Here is a 21194-nt window from a genome sequence, read left to right as displayed (position 1 = left end):
AGAGTAATATAATTCTTTGCACTTGATGAATTGACAACTAGTATCTGTTAAATAAAACTTCTTGTGTACCAAGCTTCCCTAAACCCAGCTGTATTTTTGATAGACAATACACTTGAGATTCTCCTCATATGTGGTATGTTTATTTAAGTGGATCATGAATGAACAACTAGGTGTATTCTCTATTGAAATTCCAACACGCCAAAGCTAATGCTGGTATAAATGAAATAATCATACATTTACCGAGACTACATCAGTTACTTCACAGGCAAAAATTCGCTTGACAGTAACACAATGAAATGATGAGTATATGGAACAAGAATAAAGATAAAGAACACTGACAAAGGAACAAAATTGTAATACAAACCTATACGTGGTATATACTATTAGAAAACCGAATACCAGATATTTATGTGGATACTGGAAAAAGAAGTACCAATGAAAGTACAACCAAGTATTTCTGAAGAGTCAACATTTTCTACTTTCTTGACAACGTCCCCTATAATGGCCTGTGTACACATCGAGGTAAAATGATGGTTGAGATAAGAAGCCTAGAAGGGAGAATAAGGTGAGCACAATGGAACCACAAACATGAGGATTACGAACAGCTACAAATAGACTGACCTAATATCGTAGAGGGAAAGGCCAATCTAATGTGATCATGATGCCGACCATTACACTTCCCTAAGTCTTGAACTTTGCCCATAACAAAACCAAATGGGCAATTGCTATGTACAAAGTTTACATGGCGTTTCAACTTGGGTAACTTCCGTTGATTGGAGCTCATGCAGTGTTCTCCCTTAAGGACATTTTCCAGCTGGTCCTAAGAACCAACTGACCCTAAAAGTTACTGGCCCTGACTGAAAGTTACTTGTCCTTACACAATTCATCCGTGTAGGATATATACCAGCAAAATAATAATTTTATTAACAAAAATATCCACATATCTATTATAGTATCGTGCGCTCTCAAAGTTGACTGAAAATCAGAATATTGTTAAAATCGGTTTTATACAATTTGATCTTAAACCTTTCTACAATGCTGCTGCTATTATTGTTTTGTATATCTTTAGTAGTCTATTAGGACTGGACCAAAAGTTGCCACTCAAAGGACCAATTGCATGGCAAACAATGTCTTTCCTACTATAAAGATGCCGGTCACGGGCAGACGGACAGGCGTAAATTTCGAACGCTGTTGGGGCTGCAGGGGTGTTATATTCAGTAATAGGAATTTAAAGATTTGAAAATTATAATCTTCATCATTTGCATCATATAGCAATTGCCCATTTGGTTAAGTTATGGGCAAAGTTCAAGGTACGCATATTAGTTTGAAACGAAGATGGCATAAAGAATAGATAATTAAACGTTTGAGGCAACGATCTTTTCCAAGCATTTAAATCCTAATATTCTCGAAATCATACAGAATTTACTCCGACATTTATCCTATTACAAATGTTTCCAATGCAAACAACGAACGGTATATCAATATCATTTCCAATTCGCCCAAGGATAGTCATTGTATTGGTGTTTATAAGACGATTTGAGCGGTGAGATGAACAAGTTCACACGCTGTTTGGGAGTTGAGCGTTCACCCCTTTGAGGAAGGCTATGGGTTCTGTCCCCTGGCCGAAACACACCAACATCTGTAAAAGTGATAGTTTCTGCTCCTGCTTAGCTCTCAGCATTAAGGGAGTGGGACGACTGGTTCGTGCGTTGTCAGTATAATGTGACCGGGTCGGATGGGTTGCTTGAGTGATATAGCACTATAAAAAGGGCCACAGATCCATTAGGCCTATACAGGAAGACAACACGATCATACTCGGTCTACACACTGCATACATGGGAGGCCGTCCTTACACGACCATGGCTGTTAATAGGACGTTAAAACTAAACAATCAAACAAACAAACAAATCTCTGAAGATTCCCATATTGCCACAATGATGACTTTTTAAAGATTTCGACACAGATAGTCCAATGATTCGTAAGTACAACCACAGGTTTACGACGCGCGGAAAAAAATACTAAAAGGTTTTGTTGGGGTTTTTTTCGCGCGCGCGTCGTAAACCTGTGGTACAAATGTATTTAGCCCCTAGATAAGATAAATATTTAATAATCTGCTGTCTAGTATGTAAAGGTTATTGCATGGCTTTCGAGTAACAAGGGATTTATTACACCCGAGCGAAGCGAGGGGGTAATAAGTCCCGAGTGACGAGAAATCATGCAATAACTGACATACTGCATGCTTCTTAACCTCGAACAAAAAGACAGGTTGATTGAAAAAAAAAAAACTTCCATCCCTATACCCCCTCTCTCCCATTGTTCTCTGTTTTGATTTACCTGTACCTATTATGCTTGTGATCACTTTTCAGTATTAGAGGTTCTTTGCTCAATGTTAATACATCAGTTTTGTCATTGTCCATCGTAAGGAGCACACAGCTTTGCCGTGTGTATACTATAGAGATTAAAACTTTGAGTTTGCGAAATGCTGCATCAAAATGTTTTAGGAGATATGTACAGTACCACAGGGACCTGGCACGATTTTTTTTAAACTAACAGTATACATGTACATATTATAGTACATATATATATGTATACTGTTGGTTAAAAATTTTCGTGCCAGGTCCCTGTGTACAGTACTAAACAATTGGATTATTATGAAGCTCTGTTCAGCGATTGCAAGAAAAATAAGTAAATGAAAAAAAAAAAATGTCGGAAACTTTAAATGTAAGTAAATTTTATTTGAAATTAATTCCATCTGTGCTTTCAATTGATAAAATGCATATATATTAATACTAAGTGAAAACTTTTCTTTAAAATACGAAGTTGCTATCATATAATAATTAATTGAAATAATAATTAATGAAGCTTTTTAATGCACATTTAAATATAGGTGATTTTCTGATTGCATTGTATTTTTAAAATTTTTGTCAGCATTGGTTAGTTTGTCTATTGATTAATCTAATCATTAGAACAAGGTGAGTTATGATTATATCCCCTCTCTTCTAGCATTTGTTTCCATGGTTGACTGCACACATGTCCAGCCCCTTTCATGGTCATGTAATAATCCTGATTGGCCATGAATGGGGGATTCAGCCCCTTTCAAGGTCAAGAAATCCTGATTGGCCATGAAAGGGTGTTGCTGTAGTGTCAACTGCGGTAACAAGATATTTATTGGCCACACTTTTCCTTTGTGAGAGCGTGCCCCGAAACGTTATATATGACGTTACGGCAAGTAAAACTCTTCATTCATTTCCATTGTGAGAGGTTGGAAGTATGCAGTAAGAGAATAAAGACTGTTGGTGATACCCAGTTCACAAAGACTCTATACAGGAGGTGATGGTAGCTCTAAATGTATGTATGTATGTATGTATAAGGTCTAGTTAACAAGTATAGCAACCAACGCTTGGTGCACTAGGTCAGGCTAGATCTGATGACGCATTGCATACTGTATAACCTTCTGCACATTAAAAGGAAATGGTCTGAGTGTACGGATGTTTATTATCTAGACATCCATGTAAATTGTGGTTAATATTATACCGGCTTCCTCCCGTGCATAAAATCCCTTATGAGAAATTGTGAGAGAACACATGTTCGTTACGTCCAAGTGGGTGACCTAGACCTCTAGATATGTACACGTCTATTATCCACGTTAACGTAGCCATCATGACAACTACCCTGGCATCTCAAAATAAATTGGTACTCATCCTGGGTTTGCCCTAGATTCTTAATAATGACATGGTCGATGAAGCATAATTAAGAATCTTACTCCTTTGATACACTTGCCCCTAGTTTCATCAACATTCATTAAAACTTATAAAGACCATCCCTCACTTTTCCATACGTAATGATATATTTCTTCCAGGGTGGGTTATATCAAAGCTTTCTATCAATAATTTTATATTAACATGTTCGTTTGCTTTAGTGAATGTTGAATGACATTGGACCAATCTTTATCTCGCGCTCCTGATGTATTTGTTTAACTCAAAATAACCCACAAGAATTGACAAAACTCTTTTATGACTTTATATCACGTTGATTTTATTAGCACTAATACTTTACTATAGTTGCGCTATTACAGGCGATAAAAAGATAAAACACACAAAGAAATTTCATATTGTTAGCATATATACATAGTACTTATATGGCATTTATTAACATGTCTTCATAAGAAGAAAGAAAAAATCATGATATAAAATTGTCTGCCATTTGGATTTTTTTTAAAATGTAAAAGTATTGAGATTAGATAAAAAAATATGTTCATTAAATGCAGTTTTTTGTATATAAATATTTATAAATATTTGATACAACACATAAGCTTTATAATATAATACTATTAAATTAAAGAGTGAGAATGGATTGGCAAGATCGATACACAGCAGAGTTCATGTTCACAATGAAGTTTCACACACAGTCTATGGAGCCCGAAAAATATATTTCCTAAGGATCGTCACATCCTCATTGGAGTAATTGGGCATACAATTATTGATTGCTCATATCAGCTCAGGAAAATCGTTTTCAAAATGTTTGTAAACAGTTTAGGCCTTTACAACGGCTTTGCCTGTATTCTTTCCTTCGAATAATCCAAGAAAGGCTTCTGGCATGTGTTCAAATCCTTCCGTAATGGTCTCTTTGTACTTCAATTTACCCTGGAAAATGTATTATATATGTCTTTAATCCATAAATGTCATAATTATATCATATTAAGCACTACGCCTTATTCATCAGTTAATATTCCTTCCACAGTTGGAAAAGATGAACTTTAAAGAGAGTATAGCGTTATTAAATGTGATAGTATACACATTTACTCTCCCGTTATTGGCTGAAATAAGAGTAAAATATTACGAGAGAAAACAAACTCGTTGCTGTTGATAATTATTAATTAAAATATATGTTGCATCGCTTTCACGAGTAAACTGTCAATAGAAAAATGACGTTATGCCAAATGAAACTATTGAAACATCTCTTTTATATCCAAAATATGTAGGTATAATATCCGTGTAGATATTGCCAGTCAAACTGTTTCCACAGCAGACCTATCAGCTGTACAAGGCTAATTTATAATGAAACAAACCACAACAAGGATATATAGACTATATACAACATGTTCATATTTATTGTTTATCAATGCATATAATATAACAAAACATATTTTGGCAAAAGGGGCAAGCTTAGGTTCTATTCTCTCACTAAAACAAAAGCCCAGGTTCACTTAACTATATGCAGCTAAAATGCCATGTCATATAATAGATGAATTATAAAAAATAGTGATATAGTTAAGTGAATCTGGGTATAAAGTGAATTACGGGCGGTGTAGGATAGCGTAACCTGCGGGTTACGCCGGTAATGTGTAGATATATCCTACAAGAGCCGGAAGAGAACTTCTTGAATACATAACCTCTCAACTCGGTGTAGTCTAGTTGTAGTGCTACAAGAGCCGGAAGAGAGGTATGCCCTAACGTTATAGAAATGGTCTTCACCGTCCTCAACTCGGTGTAGCAAGGCTATCAAGAGCCGGAAGAGGAGGTAGATGAATTGCACCGTCCTCTACTCGGTGTAGTCCAAGCTAGCAAGAGCCAGAAGAGGAGGAGAGAATATACGTACACATGTATATGTGTGTGGGTTGATCTAGTATAAACTAGAGTTAATTTTGGGGATTTTGATTATTGATTATTGTGATATCCCATGAACAAATAAACAACGATTAAAAATTAGCCATTAGCCAATGATTAAAAATTAGCTGATGCTAAAAATCACCTACAAATACTGAGTGGCTGTCCACTCCCTAAGCTTACCCAAAACATTACACGGATGAATACATACTTCCAAACAAACAGGATACAAGAGAAATGATAATACCCTGTATATATACCGTAAAAATACAGAACGTTCATAAAAGGTGCTAGTAGCTAGACAAACTTAAAAACAATGACAGTCATATAACAAAGAATTGACTTTAAACTAATGAATTTTGGCAAAAAAATTGAGATATTATAAATGTTATGGACAAATATAAACAGATAATCAATTAAGCTGAATACTAAATTGAGTTATACTTGCACTGATGATATGTAAAAGAAATAAGATACATGAATACGAATTTAACAGAACTTCAGTCTAATTCTAGGTTGTGCGGCGGGGATGGTGGTGGTGAGTTAAAAATCCTGCCTGTTACAGAGGCTGTCGTGCTCGATAATGCGGTCAAGAGTACAACTGACCAATCAGTGACCTAGAAATCGAGGCCCGGGCTATGGACATAAGAGGACCGAGGGCTGACCAGGCCCTTCTCTTCAACATATGCACCTAACTGTAGATTTACGTAGATAATTAAGTACAAGTATAATGTTGACCAAATTATACCTGCAAAGATAACTAGAGGAATATGTTTCTAAAACATACCTGTCTGATCCATTCGGCCATTTGCTTTTCTCCGATGTGCCATTTTTCTCGAATATTGAAGATGATGAACCCAGTTATGGTTAGAGACTTTTTCAGGATATCTTCAAAGAGGTACGGTCCTTGATAGAGATACAAAACAAAATCTTTATAATGGTCACAGTTAAAATTGCATTGTTCTTTGATAACAATTAACTTTATTTTAATAAACGTTATTGAGTAATGGAGATTTCCTATTTCTAATCATTCTATTTATATTTCAGTATATAGCCTTTCATTAACAAATTAAAGGATTGGATAGTTCTAGATGTTTTTGTTTTGTGTAATACTAGTTAAATAGATATTTTCTCAGATGTTCTAGTACAAAGTTTGATACAGCGAGAAAATCAATTCATCGGATTTCGCATCATAGAGTGTATTTGAATATGTTTTTTCATTTTGCAAAATTGTTCATATTTTTATACTCAATTTTAAATTGAATAGAGGTTAGAAAAGAGTTGAATTTATAGTTATCTAATTGAAACAATCACTATAAACTCACCTGTAACGTCTCCGCTTTTGTTATAAGTAGATATGGTTCCAAGCACAACCATGCGGCCGTATTCCCTAAGGTGTTGCATCACCTTAAAACTGATCTCCCCTCCAACCTAGGGTAAATAAAACAGAGTTTTTTTAGAATCAACATATAATGTAGGCATTATCAATGTCCTTTAACTGCTTTGTATGTGTATAAAATGTTGACCAAGGAAGACGAGTGAGTACACAGGATCTCACATCATAAACAAGTTGTAGTAACAGTTTTTTATGGACAAAATATATTTCCGTATTACCCTTGAAAATCACCTTAAAAATTATTGCGTTGAAAGTGTTTTTCTACTGGTATATATATATTTTTATTTTTCAACAAAAAACAAATGGAATCAACATTAGATTAGTACATTGACCCTACTTTGAACATCCCAGAATATGATATAACAGTGGTATATGGATGGAGGTAATATAAGTATAAACCAGATCACTAGATATAACAGTGGTATATGGATGGAGGTAAATATATACCAGATCACTAGATATAACAGTGGTACATGGATGAAGGTAATATAAGTATAAACCAGATCACTAGATATAACAGTGGTATATGGATGGAGGTAAATATATACCAGATCACTAGATATAACAGTGGTATATGGATGGAGGTAATATAAGTATAAACCAGATCACTAGATATAACAGTGGTACATGGATGGAGGTAAATATATACCAGATCACGAGATATAACAGTGGTACATGGATGGAGGTAAATATATACCAGATCACTAGATATAACAGTGGTACATGGATGGAGGTAAATATATACCAGATCACTAGATATAACAGTGGTATATGGATGGAGGTAAATATAGACCAGATCACTAGATATAACAGTGGTATATGGATGGAGGTAATATAAGTATAAACCAGATCACTAGATATAACAGTGGTACATGGATGGAGGTAAATATATACCAGATCACTAGATATAACAGTGGTACATGGATGGAGGTAAATATATACCAGATCACTAGATATAACAGTGGTACATGGATGGAGGTAAATATATACCAGATCACTAGATATAACAGTGGTACATGGATGGAGGTAAATATATACCAGATCACTAGATATAACAGTGGTACATGGATGGAGGTAAATATATACCAGATCACGATGATATAACAGTGGTATATGGATGGAGGTAAATATATACCAGATCACGATGATATAACAGTGGTATATGGATGGAGGTAAATATAGACCAGATCACTAGATATAACAGTGGTACATGGATGGAGGTAAATATATACCAGATCACGATGATATAACAGTGGTATATGGATGGAGGTAAATATATACCAGATCACTAGATATAACAGTGGTACATGGATGGAGGTAAATATATACCAGATCACTAGATATAACAGTGGTATATGGATGGAGGTAAATATAGACCAGATCACTAGATATAACAGTGGTACATGGATGGAGGTAAATATATACCAGATCACGATGATATAACAGTGGTATATGGATGGAGGTAAATATATACCAGATCACTAGATATAACAGTGGTATATGGATGGAGGTAATATAAGTATAAACCAGATCACTAGATATAACAGTGGTATATGGATGGAGGTAAATATATACCAGATCACTAGATATAACAGTGGTACATGGATGGAGGTAAATATAGACCAGATCACTAGATATAACAGTGGTACATGGATGGAGGTAAATATATACCAGATCACGATGATATAACAGTGGTACATGGATGGAGGTAAATATATACCATATCGCTAGATATAACAGTGGTATATGGATGGAGGTAAATATAGACCAGCTCACTAGATATAACAGTGGTATATGGATGGAGGTAAATATAGACCAGATCACTAGATATAACAGTGGTACATGGATGGAGGTAAATATATACCATATCGCTAGATATAACAGTGGTATATGGATGGAGGTAAATATAGACCAGATCACTAGATATAACAGTGGTACATGGATGGAGGTAAATATATACCATATCGCTAGATATAACAGTGGTACATGGATGGAGGTAAATATAGACCAGCTCACTAGATATAACAATGGTATATGGATGGAGGTAAATATAGACCAGATCACTAGATATAACAGTGGTACATGGATGGAGGTAAATATATACCAGATCACGATGATATAACATGGTATATGGATGGAGGTAAATATAGACCAGATCACTAGATATAACAGTGATATATGGATGGAGGTAAATATATACCAGATCGCTAGATATAACAGTGGTACATGGATGGAGGTAAATATATACCAGATCACTAGATATAACAGTGGTACATGGATGAAGGTAAATATAGACCAGATCACTAGATATAACAGTGGTATATGGATGGAGGTAAATATAGACCAGTCACTAGATATAACAGTGGTATATGGATGGAGGTAAATATAGACCAGATCACTAGATATAACAGTGGTATATGGATGGAGGTAAATATAGACCAGATCACTAGATATAACAGTGGTATATGGATGGAGGTAAATATAGACCAGATCACTAGATATAACAGTGATATATGGATGGAGGTAAATATATACCATATCGCTAGATATAACAATAGTATATGGATGGAGGTAAATATAGAACAGATCACTAGATATAACAGTGGTACATGGATGGAGGTAAATATATACCAGATCACGATGATATAACAGTGGTATATGGATGGAGGTAAATATAGACCAGATCACTAGATATAACAGTGATATATGGATGGAGGTAAATATATACCATATCGCTAGATATAACAGTGGTATATGGATGGAGGTAAATATATACCATATCGCTAGATATAACAGTGGTATATGGATGAAGGTAAATATAGACCAGATCACTAGATATAACAGTGGTATATGGATGGAGGTAAATATAGACCAGATCACTAGATATAACAGTGGTATATGGATGGAGGTAAATATAGACCAGATCACTAGATATAACAGTGGTACATGGATGGAGGTAAATATATACCAGATCACGATGATATAACAGTGGTATATGGATGGAGGTAAATATAGACCAGATCACTAGATATAACAGTGATATATGGATGGAGGTAAATATATACCATATCGCTAGATATAACAGTGGTATATGGATGGAGGTAAATATATACCATATCGCTAGATATAACAGTGGTATATGGATGAAGGTAAATATAGACCAGATCGCTAGATATAACAGTGGTATATGGATGGAGGTAAATATAGACCAGATCACTAGATATAACAGTGGTATATGGATGGAGGTAAATATAGACCAGATCACTAGATATAACAGTGGTATATGGATGGAGGTAAATATATACCAGATCACTAGATATAACAGTGGTATATGGATGGAGGTAAATATAGACCAGATCACTAGATATAACAGTGATATATGGATGGAGGTAAATATATACCATATCGCTAGATATAACAGTGGTATATGGATGGAGGTAAATATATACCAGATCGCTAGATATAACAGTGGTATATGGATGGAGGTAAATATAGACCAGATCACTAGATATAACAGTGGTATATGGATGGAGGTAAATAAAGATCAGATCGCTAGATATAACAGTGGTACATGGATGGAGGTAAATATATACCAGATCGCTAGATATAACAGTGGTATATGGATGAAGGTAAATATAGACCAGATCACTAGATATAACAGTGGTATATGGATGGAGGTAAATATAGACCAGATTACTAGATATAACAATGGTATATGGATGGATGTAAATATAGACCAGATCACTAGATATAACAGTGGTCTATGGATGGAGGTAAATATATACCAGATCACGATGATATAACAGTGGTATATGGATGGAGGTAAATATATACCAGATCACTAGATATAACAGTGGTATATGGATGGAGGTAAATATAGACCAGCTCACTAGATATAACAGTGGTATATGGATGGAGGTAAATATAGACCAGCTCACTAGATATAACAATGGTATATGGATGGAGGTAAATATAGACCAGATCACTAGATATAACAGTGGTATATGGATGGAGGTAAATGTAGGCCAGATCACGATGATATAACAGTGGTATATGGATGGAGATAAATATAGACCAGATTACTAGATATAACAATGGTATATGGATGGAGGTAAATGTATGCCAGATCACTAGATATAACAGTGGTATATGGATGGAGGTAGATATATACCAGATCACTATGATATAAAAGTGGTATATGGATGGAGGTAAATGTAGGCCAGATCATTAGATATAACAGTGGTATATGGACGGAGGTAAATATAGACCAGATCACTAAATATAACAGTGATATATGGATGGAGGTAAATATATACCAGATCACGATGATATAACAATGGTATATGGATGGAGGTAAATGTAGACTAGATCACTAGATATAACAGTGGTATATGGATGGAGGTAAATATAGACCAGATCACTATGATATAACATTGGAATATGGATGGAGGTAAATGTAGGCCAGATCACTAGATATAACAGTGGTATATGAATGGAGGTAAATGTAGGCCAGATCACGATGATATAACAGTGGTATATAGATGGAGGTAAATATGGACCAGATCACTAGATATAACAGTGGTATATGGATGGAGGTAAATATATACCAGATCACGATGATATAACAGTGGTATATGTATGGAGTTAAATATAGGCAAGATCACTATGATATAACAGTGGTATATAGATGGAGGTTAATATGGACCAGATCACGATGATATAACAATGGTATATGGATGGAGGTAAATATAGACCAAATCACTAGATATAACAATGGTCTATGGATGGAGGTAAATATAGACCAGATCACTAGATATAACAGTGGTATATGGATGAAGGTAAATATAGACCAGATCACTGGATATAACAGTGGAATATGGATGGAGGTAAATATAGACCAGATCACTAGATATAACAATGGTATATGGATGGAGGTAAATATAGACCAGATCACCAGATATAACAGTGGTATATAAATGGAGGTGAATATAGACCAGATCACTAGATAAAACAGTGGTATATGGATGGAGGAAAATATAGACCAGATCACTAGATATAACAGTGGTATATGGATGGAGGTAAATGTAGGCCAGATCACTAGATATGACAGTGGTATATGGATGGAGATAATATAGACCAGATCACTAGATATAACAGTGGTATATGGATGGAGGTAAATATAGACCAGATCACTAGATATAACAGTGGTATATGGATGGAGGTAAATATCGACCAGATCACTAAATATAACAGTGGTATATGGATGGAGGTTAATATAGGCCAGATCACTACATATAGCAGTGGTATATGGATGGAGGTAAATATAGACCAGATCACTAGATATAAAAGTGGTATATGGATGAAGGTAAATATAGACCAGATCACTAGATATAACAGTGGTCTATGGGTGGAGATAAATATATACCAGATCACGATGATATAACAATGGTATATGGATGGAGGTAAATATATACCAGATCACTAGATATTACAGTGGTCTATGGATGGAGGTAAATATATACCAGATCACGATGATATAACAGTGGTATGTGGATGGAGGTAAATATAGACCGGATCACTAGATATACCAGTGGTATATGAATGGAGGTAAATATATACCAGATCACTATAATATAACAGTGGTATGTGGATGGAGGTAAATATAGACCGGATCACTAGATATAACAATAGTATATGGATGGAGGTAAATATAGACCAGCTCACTATGATATAACAGTGGTATATGAATGGAGGTAAATGTAGACCATTTCGCTGTGATAAAACAATAGTATACTATGATTGGTATAACAGTAAGTACATACCATATCACAGTAACAGTGCACACCGTCTGGTGCTACTTTCTCAATGGACTTCCCAATGTCCTCTGTCCTATAGTTAAAGGCATGGTCAAAGCCCAGTTCCTTCAGCCATTTTATCTTCGCATCTGTTCCAGCGAACCCTATTACAGTGCATCCCTGGAACAAAAGATATAAATATTCGTATAGGCCCAAAATATGAACGAGGGAAACGAAGCCAAATAATACTCTTTAGATATGCAATTCGAAGTTTAGGAAGGAAGGAGCAAACGTTCATGAATGCTCGTTATCTTTAATTTGGAAAGTTTTTAAAATTTGTTGTACATGTACTGATACTTTTGACAATGAACGTAAGGCCATATACAACTGAAGAGTGAGCGTTCTTTACAGCTATGTATCTGGAGTATACTAAGTCATCTTGAATAATGATACAGACTTTTTTCTGATAATATCAAAATATTGATAATTCATTTATTATCATGTCACAAAATTACACGACAATGAGATTGATTCCTACCAGAATTTTCCCAATCTGGCCAACGAGACTGCCAACAGCCCCTGCAGCACCGCTCACCACCAACGTTTCTCCTTTCTGTATTTTCAGCACGTCAAGTAAGGTGAAATATGCAGTCATCCTACATAACCAGAATAAGGTACAATTTCTTATCATACATGTACATACGTATAACTGTATTATACTGAATTAACCAATGTGATACACTAAAATTATCACATGGCTACCCATGCATTACAGCCGTGAGATGTCATTATAACTTATTTTGATGTAAAGAATGAAAAGAACGAGATGTCGTTTTATGTACACTTATGTTATTCATTGCAGGTGCATTGAATCTATTTTCAATCAAGACTTTCTTTAATTATACACCACAATCTCTTGTGAAAGAGTGAAAATTTTAATGTTACTCATAAAACGCAATCGACAAAAGAACATTGTTATAACTTATACTGTAATTTTGTTATTTTCATTTTCGTTGAAATTGAAAAGAGAAATAATAGATATAATCAAATTGAAATTGTTTTAACACTATATTTATAAAATGTTAACAACCTTGAAATCAGTTTAGTCAAAAATTTTAAAATGTGACAAGATTAAAAGGCCCTACCCTGGCATTCCCATTATACCGAGGGTCAAAGACAAGGGGAGATCACCCAGTTCAGGCATAAGGTCTATGGTGGATGCATCCTTAACATGGGTATGGGACCTCCATCCACAAGATAGCCGTATAATAGTGCCAACGGGATATTTGGCATTTTTACTGTTTATCACCCTAGAAACAGAAAAGGACAATAAAAATATGGATAAACATGTTAATGAAGTAAATGTTGCCCAAAATTGAGCAAACTATATATCTTCATGAATCATGTATACATGTACCTGTTGGTATAATAACAGAAATGATTTTTTTGTTCAAACCTTGATTATTAATGTAAGAAAAAAGTTGATAGACGATACACAATGTGTACCAAATGTGATAATACTATTTGTTTGTAAATTAGAGATATCATGTACTTTTAATGTTTACAGTTCATTAAGATAAAGTTAATTAATAATAACTATCATTCCTCTTCATATATGTTGAAAAAAGTCAGAAACGTGACAAATATGTGTAAAATGCATGGTTGTATTGCAATATTAATGCGCAAGAGCAGGAAAAGGTTAATTAAGGAATAATTTTTATTTTTTGTTGTTTACTGGTGTAAAACGCATCATGTTGAAATATCTGTCCAACAAATGTAGTTTACACACCAGTAAACAATAAAAAATAAAAATTATTCATTACAATTGCATTTCAACCGACTATTTCTTTTAAATTTAATGTTCCACTAAAATAAAACTTCGTGTTTCAACGTTATACGATTGATGTAACAGCTGGTCAGTTGGTGGAATCCCGAAACAGCTTGCTCCAATTCGGATGGAATTGTTTTTTTTCATTCCATTGATTCAATATTTCTCAAAATTTTATTTTCTTATTTTTTGAAACATAATCTAAGATATTCATTACATTTAAATTGTTTAAATGAAGAATTAAAACTACAGAAACAATATAGGCCAAATCTAATGCGCATTAACAATACTTGCGGACGTCAGTGTTCCGGTGTATGTATTCTTGTGCGATAACCATGTGTAAACGATTTCCCAGTCGGTAAGTTATATAGCAAAGAAAAAACGAAAATGTAAATATTTGGAAATAATTCACGTACCACCTGATACATGATAACTTTTGTGCGGAACTATTGTTTCTATTGGTGATGGAATGACGTCAAAAGATTAACGTCTTTTCAGCGGGAAGATTACAAATAGCTACGTTCCATCACCAATGGATATCATGTGGTACATGAATCAGTTCCATTTAAATGCATATAACATGCATGAAATGTTACAAATGCAATTTTTCTATGTTTGTATCATATACGCGAATTAAGGTGCCTACCGGTTATTCTTTTCTTCATGCTAAAAACTGCAATACGACCCAAGAATAAACCCATATATTTTAAAAATCTTACTTAGCTATTTGTTCCCCAGCAACAGGTTCTCCAGCTTTTGACAAGTGCGTGAACAATCTAGAACAGAATAAAGCAAAATTAAACAAGGATAGTGTTCTTGTTTACGAAGTAATCTGAGATGTAAATATTTATTTAAACAGAAAATGTATTTCATCCATACATATTTTTTTATTCTACAATAAAAAGGACTTAAAATGTAACAATTACAACTACATAATACATGTCTGCATCAATTAATTAAAACGCTATAACCAGTTTGATATAGTTTCATTATTCTTATGATGCTATGTCCATTATTATCTTTATTTCCTCCAAAATTGAAGATTACATAAAGAATGACATTTAACATGAAAAAAAGAAACAAAACAAAGCAAATAGAAATTTACAAAATATGTACAAGTTCAAGTCTAATAATTAGTAATTAGTTGAGATTATTCAAAGCAATAAGGATCGCATGCTTTCAGGAGTCTATACAAAAAAGATACATTTCCTAATCTAAACTCCTCTAAGGCACTATTTGAGAAATCATAGGCGAATTCTTTACCCAACAAGGTGTTACATAAATCAAAATCTGTTAAATTGTGAAGCGACGACATGAATTCTAATCCAAAATTATTCACCAAAAACACCCGTACTCGTCACGAATTTCGCTATTTTTATCACAATGCAAAATAATATGCGTAACATGAACATTAACAAATTCCACAATATTGACATAATATTCTATACAATTTGACTTGACATTCGTGAGTTTACTCAAACATTCAAAATACAATGTACATGATTATTATACTGTGAGAACTTTACAGCGAGTTCCAAAAGAAAGTGCAACCTATTTTTAGGGTGAATACATTTGAATCTAATAAAATCTATATCATTTGACATACGTTCTAGACGTGATCTTTCATCAAATTTGTAAACATTTTTATAAACAAGTTTTCGCCAATATTTTTTACTAGAAGTACCAGATTTAATATAATTAGTAAAAGAATCATACAATGAGTATTTTCGTAATATACTTATGATGTCTGGTATGAAACCTTGTTGTTTTTCTGCATTCAAAAAATACGTAAAAAATCTGGTGACAAAAATTTTGTGAATCAAGAATCCACTATCCATGGCAATAATTCTTCTTACAAACAATAATTTTCTTATGTCAATATACGATTCAATGGTAACCCACCCGAGCAATGAAACACACATGTCAGTCCTGGTCCTCATCCTAAAGCCTTGAACACATTTGGCAATAAAATTCTGCGCTCGTTCTAGCATATTTATCTCTGAGTTATTAAGACACCACAACTCACATCCGAATATAGCAGATGGATAGATCTTAATTTTGACCAATTTGGCAAGAGCATTAGGATGAGCACCTGACTTTAGAAGTGACATAATACCAGTTTTTTTACTTACAACATGCCATTTTAGTTCTTTCGACACTATTTCCATAGTGATTTAACAATATTCCATCGTGTTTGATTTCAGTAACTACTGGTATAACACAATTGTAAAGTAAAATATTAGATACATTTTACTTTCTGCGTTTATTGGAAAAAACATAATATTACTTTTAGTTGAAGAGAACGTAAACCGCCACTTCCGACTATAATTTTCACATATGTTAACCATGTCTTGCAAACTTTGATAATTTGTACTTAAAAGACACAAATCGTCTGCTTGAGTGGGTATATTAACTTTCAAATCAACAATCAATGTGCCTTTACCGCATTTTATTATTTCGATTAATAATTCATTTATGAAAATCAGAAACATTTTGGAAGAGCGACCCCCCCCCCCCCCCCCCCTTGTAAAATTCCTCTCTCCATTAAAACACTTTTGGACATCAAATTTTTATACATTACACAACTCTTAACATTGGTATACTTGAGGATAACCCATACTTTGCCTATAAGCCAAATTTAATGAATTTTGTAGAGCAGACCGGCGTGCCACACAGTGTCAAACGCCTTGTTGCTGTCTAAAAATGCTACATAAACATTATGTGTTCTGAATTGTAATTAATACATTCATGTAAATTAAAGGATGTACATAGACTACATAACTAGCTTTGGTACGCGGACTGTTGTCTGTTTGGAAAGCTCTTCGAACATAAAACAGAGCTTATTCTGTCCGAAACTGTCATCTCAAACAACTTAAAAATCACTGGTAATAATGTTATGCCCCTATAACTGTCCGGATTTTCTTTTGGCTTTCCTTGGCCCTTATATAAAGCAATAATCAAACTTTTCAATTTTCCAATGGTTAGGTACATACTCGTTATCTATGACCATATTAAATAAACATGCAATATAATCAAACAGTTTTTTGCCACCATATTTAAAGTGTTCGTAAACTATGCCATCATGCCCTCCAGCCCTGTTGGTGTTTAGTTTTTTTTACATAAATTAGATATTTCAACACTTGTAACAGCGGTATCGAAAAAACATTCCTTCTCAGCTTTGACATTAGCCGTTATATTTCCAACTTTTGTATTGATAAAGTTTGAAAATTCAACATTAGATAAATCACTATGATTGTCTTTAAATATTGTGCTAAAACGTGAATGCAACGCATCTAATATATCAGAAGGGTCCCTAAGAGTTTTTCCATTATTTTATAATTCTGTTATTTGCACTTTTTACTTTAAACTAAACTTAAACTAAAGTCATTCATGATTTTGTTTAGTAAAATGTATGGAATTTTGAAAATTTGCAGCAAATGTCAAATATTGCTATGTCCAGTCCGCAACATTCTGCTGGACGGTAAGTGTACCTTTAAATTAAGGAAAAGAACACCACCCACGGCCGTGCATGACGTTTTCTAATGAGGTTTGCCTACCATTCCCGTGTATTCTTCTATAAAACACTCACCTCATATATGGATCCACGGACAGATAGATTGCCTGGCATACCAGTTCTTTAAGGAAAACAGATATATATATATATATATAATTTGTAATAAATTTCTTTTCCATTATTATTTCAAAAATGCACATGACAGTGTTTCAGTTTGTAAACATATAGTAAAAATATAAGGTCTTTCCCTCAGACAAATAACTATTTTCACATACACTTTATCCTCACTTCGACCTTTTCCGTGTCCGCCTGTCCCCCCCCCCCCCCCCCCCCCCCCCCCCCTTCCGCAAATTATCTATTCTTGGCCATATGTATTATATTGCACGGGAACTTCATACTTAGTACAACCAACGTTACGAGGCGATTTTTCGTGTTAAAACCAACCATGTTTAATACTTTAAAAAATTCAAGTTTCCTTTCCTTTTCATACTTTTCTGTAATCCTATTAACCATGCATTCCGATTCTAAAGTAACCAGGTTAAATGTTAACATGTTTCATGGTCTACCGCCTTGCTTTTAGCATGTATTTTTTCCGGATGTGTATATATTCCTCCATGCGGAAATTACGTGTTTCAGGATATAATAAAACCTGTGTGTGTTGCATAAACGATACACAGACGTCATCATGTTAAGACACGTGTCTCTCTCTGCATGACAGTTATAAACAATATCACAAATTATGGCGTACAGCATTTTTGATTCAAATGACCTTAATTTCAAGTATTAAGACAATTACTCACTTTTAAATATATGTATGTTGTTTTGAAAATCCTATGGGTGTATTTGCAAATCAATTCCTTTTGTCACATTCAAAGTAATGGTGCCAAATGAGAATCATTTCAAATGAAGATTGAAATGTCGAATTTATTTTATGTTCTTCACATCCGTTAGTTAGGATTGTATGCCAAATTAATCAAATTATAAGAAATGCTTAGATTGTCAAATGTTTTAATATGAGCTGAAAAGTCGTCTTTACTTTGTGAAACACAAGTGATAGTCATGTCTTGAACTAATATGATACCATGATAAAACATTGTATCTAGTATATATAAAAAGCCATATGATGCTTACACATATTTGATATATGGTATAATGAACCAAATCATGTATTGTTAACTAAAATACACATTCCTTAAGAAAAAAAAATAAAACCAGTGTGATAACTTACCTCCATCTTTAAGACTGGTTGGAAGCTTTTCCTCTACAAGTTTAAAATCTGATAACTTGGCTTGTCCATTGAAGCCAGATTTCAATGCCCAGAATTTGCATTTACTCATGTTTGAATACTATAGATGTAAAACGTGACAGCCCTTGTTGTCAGTTTAGCGTGTGAATACCGTATCCGTAATACTTGAGGTGATCTGCCCGTTTATATATGTGTAGTAAACTGCATCGTCACCACACGCCAATCTAAGTCAATACTGCAGTCTAGATTCTCACCAGCAATTTATTTACAATTTCAGAGAAATTTTTTTAGCATTGATACGAGATACTTAGTGCGACGGCCCAATTATTCACCGTTCTGGAAGGAACAAGAACTTTCTAGAAATTATTTATTGATAAACGATTTGTTACTATGGATTTCAATGATTTCAAAATGAATCAGATTTTTATTTGCGGCCTTCCTATCTTATCGCAATTCCTGAAAATAACCTAATATCTCAGAATGATAACTAAATGTTAATGTACTGTGTAACAGGAAACGTTCATGTGATTTTTTTTACATTTAAAATAATCAAAAGTATGTATATACGCTTAGTATATTTATGAAAATGAATTTATACCATAGAGTTTTAATCGTTGTTTGTTATCGTCTGGAATTTGTCTTTGCTACCTTATAATAGCAATAAATAGAAATAATCATAATAAAAATCGGCATGATTATCACATGTTATGTGACGAAATGCTTTTAACTAGTATATATCATTGTATGTGACATTAGGTTTTGCCAGACCTGAACATAGTAAAGGCATGGTAAAATAAAAACAAATAAAATCATCATGGAGCTGAACGGCAGATAGATGTCGGAAATAGTACAGTAGTACTTCTGTATGTCAGCAGGATTACAGTAGTACTTTTGTATGTCAGCAAGATTACAGTAGTACTTCTGTATGTCAGCAGGATAATAGTAGTACTTCTGTGTGTCAGCAGGATAATAGTAGTGCTTCTGTGTGTCAGCAGGATTACAGTAGTACCTCTGTATGTCAGCAGGAATACAGTAGCACTTCTGTATGTCAGCAGGATTGCAGTAGTACTTCTGTGTGTCAGCAGGATTACAGTAGTACTTCTGTGTGTCAGCAGGATTACAGTAGTACTTCTGTATGTCAGCAGGATTACAGTAGTACTTCTGTATGTCAGCAGGATTATAGTAGTACCTCTGTATGTCAGCAGGAATACAGTAGCACTTCTGTATGTCAGCAGGATTGCAGTAGTACTTCTGTATGTCAGCAGGATTGCAGTAGTACTTCTGTATGTCAGCAGGATTACAGTAGTACTTCTGTATGTCAGCAGGATTACAGTAGTACTTCTGTATGTCAGCAGGATTATAGTAGTACTTCTGTTATGGATTAACTGTGAATAAATCTATATTTGTGTGCAATTGGATTTGGCGAAATAATTTACAACCAATAGTCTATAAAGCTTTCATGGATGAAATTTTCAAAAAATCTTTAGGCATGTAAACGCGAAATTAGGTCACCGCAAAAATGAAATTGTTTACAGCAAGATTAGTGCTGAGGGTTCATTCAGATTTGTGTTTAGCGTTACAGATTTTAACCAGCGTGCACGTTATAAACAACATAGCTCTATAATGGGTTAGAGACTGTGCCACGTCATTGTTCCGGCTTTGGCCTACCTACAAATTAGATGGTTGTTAAACCTCACTTTACTCCCGGTAATGATACAGGTGTGTTTCTGTACGCCTTTTCTATGAAAACAGGACAGGCAAACTATATGTAGTTATTAACAATAATATTTTATTGATATGACTAGCCAT

General features: G+C 34.2%; 1 protein-coding gene across 1 annotated transcript; it reads right to left on the bottom strand.

Annotated features, from left to right (window-relative positions):
* Positions 1-4009: 4009 nt before the first annotated feature.
* On the bottom strand, positions 4010-19563 carry LOC138331262 (prostaglandin reductase 1-like). The gene is made up of 9 exons (XM_069278778.1): positions 19368-19563; positions 18215-18260; positions 15345-15401; positions 13943-14107; positions 13336-13453; positions 12825-12977; positions 6932-7037; positions 6394-6512; positions 4010-4643 (listed from the first exon to the last, which is right to left on the bottom strand). Exons 1-9 carry the CDS (start codon positions 19474-19476, stop codon positions 4533-4535), a joined length of 984 nt encoding a protein of 327 aa, XP_069134879.1. The 5' UTR covers positions 19477-19563; the 3' UTR covers positions 4010-4532.
* Between the last annotated feature and the right edge of the window lie 1631 nt (positions 19564-21194).

Source organism: Argopecten irradians, chromosome 1 (assembly GCF_041381155.1).
Source record: "Argopecten irradians isolate NY chromosome 1, Ai_NY, whole genome shotgun sequence".
Lineage (NCBI taxonomy): Eukaryota > Metazoa > Mollusca > Bivalvia > Pectinida > Pectinidae > Argopecten > Argopecten irradians.
The sequence above is the reverse complement of the archived record's forward strand: the minus strand, read 5'-3'. Positions and strand labels throughout refer to the sequence as shown.

What these genes read in the sequence shown, in the direction of transcription:
- LOC138331262 (XM_069278778.1), bottom strand. Translation starts at nt 19,476, where the DNA reads ATGAGTAAATGCAAATTCTGGGCATTGAAATCTGGCTTCAATGGACAA. An exon ending in GCTGGGGAACAAATAGCTAA is followed by an intron (nt 14,108 to 15,344) that starts GTAAGATTTTTA and finishes TTCTGTTTCTAG; the next exon opens with GGTGATAAACAGTAAAAATG. An exon ending in TGCACTGTTACTGTGATATG is followed by an intron (nt 7,038 to 12,824) that starts GTATGTACTTAC and finishes TATTTACCCTAG; the next exon opens with GTTGGAGGGGAGATCAGTTT.